The sequence below is a fragment of the Liolophura sinensis genome, chromosome 12, assembly GCF_032854445.1.
Source record: "Liolophura sinensis isolate JHLJ2023 chromosome 12, CUHK_Ljap_v2, whole genome shotgun sequence".
Lineage (NCBI taxonomy): Eukaryota > Metazoa > Mollusca > Polyplacophora > Chitonida > Chitonidae > Liolophura > Liolophura sinensis.
Window position 1 is genome coordinate 12,846,525 of NC_088306.1, and position 9,686 is coordinate 12,856,210.

Genomic DNA, 9,686 nt, shown 5'->3' on the forward strand with positions numbered 1-9,686 from the left:
TCAAAAAAGCTTACTATGTGTCATGTTTGACTTCATGACCCCCTCTGCTTCCCAAATTTGCCGCCTTAACGGTCATGAAGATTTCCGTAAAAGGGAGATAACTCATAAAGCGAACAGGTGGCTTCACGAAACTTTGGATATGTTCAAATTGAATTTATGTAAAATTCTGAATATTTCTTTCAAAAACCACCCTCATATTGAAGAACCATGACCAGTTATTGAGCTTTTTATTTAACTGACCGACCGAACACTGTCTCTTCTAAACAACTTCTATGAACCCCTGACCATGCTCGAGAAAATTCCACTAACACTATGGTGGTGAAACCGTGTTATATGGGAGGAAGAAACTCGTGGTATATGGTTTATGGCATATACCACCGACCTTTACTTCAGAAGCCTACTTCAGTATGCCAAGTTATATAGAACAGTTCAACATGCTATTAATAAAGGTGTATAATGAAATTAAGAAACTAAAGTGTCCGCTACTGTAATTCCCCCGACATTTGCTCATTACACATTTATTGTGGCTGGTATTTTTCTTCCACTGACTTACCTGTAAGAAGGCTCTGTAACAATACAAGCATGTCTGAGCTGTCAACTAGACTTCACCCACTACCAAACGATTTTTTGGGCCAGGTCATCTCCTGGTGGTCTCCATCAAGCATAACACCTCTTGGCACTAAGCCAGTAAAGGATAGCCTTTAAGCACTAAGCCAGTAAGGGATAGCCTTTTAGCACTAAGTCAGTAAGGGATAGCCTTTTAGCACTAAATCAGTGAGCAATAACCTTTAAGCACTAAGTCAGTGAGCAATAGCCTTTTATTTCAAATTTGAGTTCTGAGTCTGATAAAAGCACTGGCATTATTGAAGAATTTAAAGAAAAACAAACTTACTGGCATTAGTCACAATTTCCAGGACATTTCCATCATCATGTATATTCACAGAAAAATTCAGCATATCTGAAAGTGAATGCAATATATTACTCGTTTACTGATTAGTGTCCGGATTTACTATTTATTGGCAATTAGCTACCCCTGCATATACAGCTAAATTGAGCGTACAAAAATACTGAAAAAGAGTACATTAATCTGAGTAATAATGGCACTAAATCACTAGATAATGAGGCTGGTTTTACGCATCTTTTCTGCCAACATTGTACTCTTTGCCATATCATGTCATACAAGTCCAACCTTTACGAGTTGTCATAGCTTCACCATTTCGTTCGGTGTCACCAACAGCTACATGAGTGACAACAAGCACATTGTATTTATCTGCCAAATGATTAGCTGTTTTGCCTGTGTTTGTATAAACAGGTCATGGAAGAACCCTGGAATCAGTTTTCTTTAGTTTCCAGACGATCTGGCCCCCAGAAAGGTGTGGATTTACAGCACAAGATGGAAGGATTTTGTACCCCTCAAAAACAGCCGTGTCTGCTCTCGTCAGCATACAGCTGAAAGCTTTGAAGAGGAATACAACTGAATTTCCACAACGGCACCTGAACCCATTGGCCTATAAAATACCAGTAACTGAACTGAAAACTGATAAATAGTAATCTCTGTACACTAACGCAGAAGTCACATCATACATGTATTTATATTGTACACGATTATAGGTCGCTATAGACATAGGCCATTCGGAATGCTGAATCCAAGCCTGATAATTCCATACCGATAAAGCCTTAAACAGGATCAAAAATATATATCTCTGGAGATCACGTTTGTTGCTGAAGCCATGCATCAGGCTATGTAATGGTAGATGCCATGTCAAAGAATAAACATCCCTTTAATAGTCACATTTTACATATAAATACATTTAAAAACAATGCTGCTTTTTTTTTATCATTTTGCACTTATTATTTGTCACATAACTGTTTTTGTTTATAAACTATTGCTTTCAAAACAAAAACGTGTAGTGTATTCCAGTAGAGGCATGACAGTACTAACCTCCTGTAGAAAAACGACTAAACTCTCTTTCCTCATAAAAACTGGCTAAGGCATTACACAAGGCTAAATTCCCATCTTGGTTTACATCTACGCAGGCTCTGAAAAAAGGACATAAATCCACAGTTCATAAAGTTCATCAAGTAATTAAGCCATTCAAGATTTCAAAAATGTTAATTTCGTCTGACTGCCATTTTGGTTTCATACGGATGAAACGTAAGACAATGGTTTAAAGGATACATGAAACAATTTCTTAACATGCAGTTTAGTACAGTTAATAACATGTATACAATGTAACGGTACCAAAAAAATTGTCAACCTTCTTCTTTGAGGGACAAAAAGGGTTTCTTGAACACCCAGGCGGAAATGAAAATAGCCTGCAATGAAGGCATCAGGTACATATACACAGCAGTGCATTAAGCAATTTCCCAGATGTATGAAAACAATTTTCTGGAAGAGAATGTAAGCATACTACAAAAAGTAGGCCAGGTGGGTTCTGTAGCCTAATTTTCAAGGCTTTCACAGACCCTTCTTTTCCTGACTTCGCAAAGCCTGAAAAAATTACTTCCTGGCTATTATTCTTTCTATAGCCTAAGGTCTGAATGTGTTAAAACATTTCACCCAAACAAATGTCTTACCTCCACGTATTACCGTCGTGAAAAACCACACAGTCATACACAGGGCCACAGTCAGAGTATTTCTTGTCTAATGTTGTTAGTACATCAACCGTAGCCTGAAAGTTCTTAAACTCCATATCATCCTGTAAGTATACCATGACAGGTCATCTGAACATTTGTGTCATCCTCTCTCTGTTCTATCTTTGTATTAATTTACATCAAATTTATGTATTTTTTCAAACAAAAGTTTTCACTTTACATAAAAGCATATTGCTTAAATCCATGGCATTTGAATAACAAGTGTATCACTGGTGACTAGAATGATATGAATATGAATGGATAGGACCAGGGTTAAATTCTGCTCTTACAATCAATGTGAATACAAAGACAACCTAGGACACCTGCAACCAGTCCTATCATATAGACATACAGTAACTCAAATGCCATATAGACTTACTGTAATTCTTTAGCATTTTCACTCGTTTAGCTAGACATACAACCAATGCAGTTTTGTCTCCAAAATCAAAATAAGAAGTTGTATAAATTGCACTAAAAATTGAGGTATTTTGATAATCATAACAGTTCTTTTATCATGTATATGCTTTTCACACAGAAAACTGTCATATTTAAGTACGCAGTGCAGAATAAACTGTTGTCTAACATACACATACTATAATTTCTAGTTATGATAAGGCATACAGTAAATGACCTAAAGTTTCGCACGTGAGTTACTGTCGTTTACTTTCGCTTGATGTGAGTTGGCGGCAAGATGACAGAAGAGTGTGATTAGCGCCCCTCCCCCCAAAGTTCACTGAGAAATGTCTGTCATCACCTTGCAGTGTCCATGTAATTCCAATTTAGTGTCAGTTTACATACACATTTTGTTTCTTTACAGTTGAAAGTGCCCTCCTATTGCAGAAGAGTTCCTTTTCCTGCGTTTTTATATCAGTAACCTCCATTAAACAGAGAAAACATACTCCACTCAAGGTTTCCTGAAAACTACAATGACTTTCTTTTACCCCTTTTCGTTGGCATTGTGTGCAAGTCCGGCATATAAGGAGACAGGATTTGTTTAAGTTCTTATCACATTAAGTTTGCACAACACCGTCACTGGCTTTATAAACAAAATGTTTTATGATTTCCTGTGTACTGTTTTGTCTAGACATGATTTCGGTGTCGCCAGCAACAGATTATTGTTCTGCCTTTCATGAGCAAAATTCACATGACCGATGGGTGGGAATTTCCAGTCCTGTGATTGTTAGTTTGATTAAATATTAAGTAAATTACAGTCTTCATGTTTACGAAATATGGATGGAAGTTAATTGACTATTAATTAGTATTTCAAATTACGCCAGAATGAACAAGAAATGTTTAGCTGCAGCGGTGCAAATGCACGTGGTTTAGGTGTTGCTTTGATCGCAATTTGACATCTTCATCCCGTCTGCTGCTAGTTTGCAAATGTGGATTTGTGGTGTGCTAATTTGTGCTTCAGCTTTGTATACGGAGAAACCTTGCAGTTTAAAAACAGATATTTGACATGACACTCCACCTGCCAGGAACTGAGTAGTCATGCTTAATATCCACGGAGTTTTCTCCCAAATTCCCATTTATCACCAAATAATGATAATAAACCAATCAACCTGTTGCAAAGTGCAAGTACTAAAATTATTATGATCAAAACTGAGGGAAATATGAACAGTTGGCGGTAGGAGCATAGATTAACTACTCAGTGGAGTCTGAGCTTGTTTATTACATTCTTGAACTGTCAGTATAATTTCCTAACCACCCCTGATGCTCTCCCGCGGCACTCAGCCAGAATCAGTGCACTGAATCCTGGGATGCAACTTCTGAGTCCCAGGGCGAAACTTTAGGTCCTTTACCGTAGTTCACAAAATATGGTTCATTACATTTCGCTTTCATAATTCGTCTTAAATGACAACATATCTCAACTCTTAATCTTCCAGAAAGTGGGCAATATCCCAAAGCCCTAAAACCTAATTTACATCATCGACTGTTAGTCGCAAGGCACTGTTTGTTAAAACCCAGTTCAAGGCTCCTTGTTATGTTATGGAAGGAGTCCTTTGAGTTGCAAATACACAATCTGGCACATAATAGTTGGCATCTTCACAGCAACATTTAAGCAGCTTTTGAAAACTGCACCTTACACAAACCAATTTTCAAATAATTTTTTGTTTGAAATTTGGTTTGTGTAAACCACCTTTTGGTGCCTGCACATCTGAAAGCACTAGTTAAATAAGGCAAAGACGTAATTAAGGGTTAGGGCCGCTGGGATGTTGTTCTGGGAATACAGGTGTGTTTTTGTCATAGTTTTCTGTTTCCCCACCCAGCATTTACCAGAAGCAGAGCTGACCTGTTTCGGATTAGGGTGAGCTTTCTCATACTGTTCAAGCTGCTGGATTGCAGATGCCAGGGCAGCTCTGTGAGGAGGGTCCCAGTCCTTCTCCCGTCGCTCCTTTGTGCGTCTGTCCTTCAGGGTTTTAGGATACAAGTCAAACCCATTCTTCAAGCCTATGTGATACTTTCCACTAGGATTGGCCCATGAATCTGGGATCTGTAAGAATTTTCATTAGAAAATAAAAACCAGAAACTGTGAGTTTGTTTTGTTTAATTTTTTTTCAGTGGATGATGTATCTACAGACACACATTGTGGTCAAAATTTTTCTGCTGACAGTAATACTGTGTGATGAAGAACAGGAAACAAAAATTCCACCTAGATTTAAATAATTATGTAAGAATGCAAATGGCAGCAAACATTCTTCCCAAAAAGAATTTCTGACATACATAAGCAGTCCTCCACTTTTCTCCACTTTTAATGGCAGAAACAATATTGTTCCACTCATCATGTAACCTTTGGCTGTTCCATTGTTAGACTATTTTAATGAAGCAGACTAATTTTAAGGCGTTATTTCCCATTGTGACTGGCTCCACATGCAGTCTTAGACTTAAGTCAAAATTTCAAATCACTTTGAAATTGTTATTTCTTACAAAACAATGGCAAAATTGTGCTTGACAGCATAATTTCAGGGTAAGTTACTGTAAAACAATTTTCAGCTAAAACCATGGGAAAGAAGATTTCTGTAGTGAATTACCAAATTTAATGATTGAAATTTGGACTTCAGTCTAAGATCGCTGTGTGATCCCGGAACCTTGTCTACATAACAAGACCATTACCAACCCACTGCTGAGCACAGTCACATACACGTACACTAGATAATAATCTGGCAATCGCATGTTGTAAATTTTCTCAGACTAACAGGCAAAACTTCTTGAAACTGTACTAAAGTCTTCTATTTTAGTGCTTTACCTTCAGCTTACGGCCGGACAGTCCTGTGATTTCTCCATCTTTAGCCTCTACTATAGTAGAGGTATCCACATCACCAGAACCTGTTGCATCCACGAGATCTATTATCTTTGGTTTGCCATCTGACGTCACCTGTAATATACAAAGGAAACTCCCATGAGGCAATCCTTACTAAAATATTTATTGGCCATAACTCAAACCTATTAAAAAAATAGTGCAGGCTGGTAGGGAGTTGTTTAGTGTAGGGAATTTTCCTAAGTAGGGATTTTAAGGAAATCTCACTGAGAGAACAATATCAGAAAGATACTCCGTCAAAGCTGAACAAAAATTTTAGAGCAGAGCCCCTTTTTGAAGGGTCACTTGGGTTACCCCTAACAAACATACTTTTAACAATGAGACTCAGACACAGCTGAAAAACAGGTCAGTCTCGCTAAAGCAGCATGATGGAGGGGGGCTCAAGAACTGCTATGATATAGGCTTGGAAAATGGGATTATTTTCACGGACAGGTGTGAATGACAGGGAGCCTTTTGATTTGGCGAGTCTCAAAACAGGTAAGCTAATCACAGAAATCACACATTTGACACAAATTTATGTTAGGGAAGCTTAATTATCAGTGGTAAATGTTCCCTACACATGTGCTCTTTCTCTCCGCAGGGATTCATAGAGGTCCAAATCTTTACGACCGGAAACTCAAAAGTTGAGTTTTTTTTCCTGGTCAGATTGAGATTTAAATACTTTTAAATCTTTTAATTTTGTGAAAGTGAAATTATATATGAAATATATATATATATATATATATATATATATATACAAAGAGAAAGTTTAATTTCATTTGAGGTTCATTTTTGATCATGATTTTATTGTTGGTACACACATATACTATTAAAAGTATATTATCCTGATCAGAGATACTAGTATACATTGTACAATAAAACAGATATGGACCATGGTGATGCATGTTCAGTTGTTGGTTGTTATATTAAAGGAAATATAGGAACAAACAAACATTAGATCAAAAGTAAACATATGCAAAATAAAGAGATGAGGCTTATCCTGCTTAGATTAGAGGTACATATTAAAACAGTTACAAACCCTCCATATGTCATCAAAAATAAACAACCTTTGCAAAAAAAAAAAGACTGGGCTTATCTTGATCAGAGATACAAGTATAATTATGATAAAATTTTGTTGCGATGTGAAAACAATGGTAGAGGCACTTGAAAGGGCAGACCTGTACATTTTTCGAATCCATACAGGGGAGTTTATATACAAGGACAGGGCTTATACTTCACCCTAAAACTTCATGTAACACAACATGTCACTGATAGGCTCAGGCACTCATGCCAATTATGTGATCCCTGACGTAGATTTGACCGAGAAAAATTATCCTTACGCCGGACTAACCTTTTCGCTTAAAAGGAGATGTCCCAAAAAGTACATTTCTGGTGCCAAAACGAGAGGCTCAAGTGGGGCCTCAAGCTAGGAAGAACATGTTGTTTGATGCCAACTTGAAAAGGGGGCATTCTTGAGGATTTTTGGATGATGTAGGTTTGACGCAAAAATCCTCTGCTTTGAGCCTGCTACTACAAAAGTGAAGATCTACTTAAATCAGTTTCAATTTGTGACAATGATTACTTGGCCCACAGAAATATACACCCGTTCATCACAAAACTAAGTTAAATCACAAACAGTAAATTCCTGGCGTACATTCAGTAACTTATTCCCTGCAGCCGCCTGCACTCTATGTAAAACCGATACATCTGCGAGCTGTTTACTATTATACCCAGTATATTGCACTGTACGCTGCGGGTTTTTGATACAAAGAATCCATACATCATAAATGCTCGACAACATTACATTGCATATGCTCAAGGGAAAAAACTCTGTGCTTCTACTGAGTTACGCAGGTCAACACTCAGATTTAATGAGGCAACCAGGCTGACCTGATTCTGCCGGAGTGACCATAAATGTTGCTGGAGAAAGATGGTTATGTGATAAGCACTACGTCTTAAAGGGATGCTTAATCTCAAATCTTCTGTGATGGCCGTCTGTCCTTGAACACTGTAGGTGGCGAAAGCAACACAGCTTGCACCCATTTACTTTTTTGCCATCTTGGTCACGAAAATCAAAATGGCAAACTATTATTGGGGTCGTATATTCTTGCCGCTATTTGTCTTTATTTTACAGCTATAAGTGTAATGGAGATTATTGTATTTTTGGTGAATTACGCATGGTCCCTCGATTGATTTTTATATTTTGATTATGTCCCTTTGTTTTCTACATAAGTGAGGAAATAGGTGTTGCTTTACACTACATTTTGACAGTTTACATTCTAAGGGAAGAGTTCAACAGTTCATAGAAGTCTATGTGCGTACAGTGATTCTTTTGTGTTATTGCATGAGCTTTTGAGTTTATGAACCATACACAGACTACACTACGTGTCCAAATAAAGGGAAAAAACGGTAGAAATTAAATCTAGGCACCGAGAGGAGGATTTAAATATTTTGCTGTAATGGCTAATATTTTTCACAGGAGTGCCTGAGGTGCAAGTTGGCACAAGAATCTAACAGAACTTTCTATAGCTCTATCCCGCCCGTAGTGTTAGTGAAGATGTAGAGCTATTTAGAGCTAGGTGCTATCAGCGCAAACCTCATTGAACTCAGTTCAATCAACATGCCGTTAGGAAACATGTGGTGAGGTATATTAAGCAGTATGAATGGTCTCAGAATTAAGACGAATGTCCAATTTTAAAACAGCACTTCTTGATAGACTAGGTTTTCCAAACTTGAAACAAATAAAAAACAGGACTAATGGGTTAATTTAACTACTCCAGCCTGAATATGTGTGCTACGGAATGATGCACTATGCTAAGGCTAATGCATTACACAATACTAACGTTGGACTGTATCTACATCTATTTCACACCAAGAAACCAAGGTTCATCAATCAAAGCAAGTAATCATCATACGCCTATCACTACGGAGGGCTCAGATTTCGTGACGTTGACAACATATCATTCGGTCGAAGATGTCGCCCTACCTGAAGGCCTTGAGCACCGGGATCCACGCCAGTGTCTAAAATTGCTATCAGAACTCCACGTCCGTCGTATTCGGGATACTTAGTTAAAAATGCAGCGGCGCCAGTTTCTTTTTTCGGCAGTAGGCCCTCCACTGGAAATGCTGTGTCAACTATAGCAGCCATCTTTCTGCAACAAGTTCCCTCAGCATGCCGGTGCCTCTAGCTGATTGGCTAAGCGTCTCTGTCGACCACCAATCGGCTCCACTGGCAGAGTGGCGATCAAAAACCACGAAAACAAGTCTTGTTTGACACAAAATTATTTAACTACATAAATAACCACAAACGGGTGAGGATAGAGCATGGAATATCTATTGACTCGTGCTCTTCCTTTGTCATTTAATCCGCAGGATATAATTCACATATTAGTTTCTGTGGAGGGCTTTTTCCTTCCTCCTATGGCTTTGGTTGAAAGTACACTACTTCCAAATAAACCCACACGTTCCCTGTTGAATTACACTTGCAAGTCTGCTACCTTATGTTTTATACATCAAAAAAGAACTATAGCATCGCATGGTTTATTTTTAGCTGTATTATTTGATAAATTAACGCGGGCTTCTATCGTAGTAATTAGATAATTACGTACGGCTCTAGTAAGCCTAAATATAGACCTATCCAGTTTTAGGAAAGGATTAGATAAAATGTCATGATTATCTACATTTAGGCTATTTATACTTTAGCTGAGACAGTAAACAAAGAATTTGTTAAATATGTATCTTGCGTTGTTTCATT

General features: G+C 37.8%; 1 protein-coding gene across 1 annotated transcript in view; it reads right to left on the minus strand.

The window, feature by feature from the left end:
• The window catches only part of LOC135478998 (tripeptidyl-peptidase 2-like), a 34,675-nt gene extending 25,595 nt beyond the window's left edge, over positions 1 to 9,080 (minus strand). The window contains 6 exon segments of the mRNA XM_064758697.1: positions 893 to 958; positions 1,943 to 2,040; positions 2,578 to 2,699; positions 4,928 to 5,128; positions 5,882 to 6,010; positions 8,919 to 9,080. Of these exon segments, the coding sequence (XP_064614767.1) occupies positions 893 to 958; positions 1,943 to 2,040; positions 2,578 to 2,699; positions 4,928 to 5,128; positions 5,882 to 6,010; positions 8,919 to 9,080 (778 nt within the window).
• Between the last annotated feature and the right edge of the window lie 606 nt (positions 9,081 to 9,686).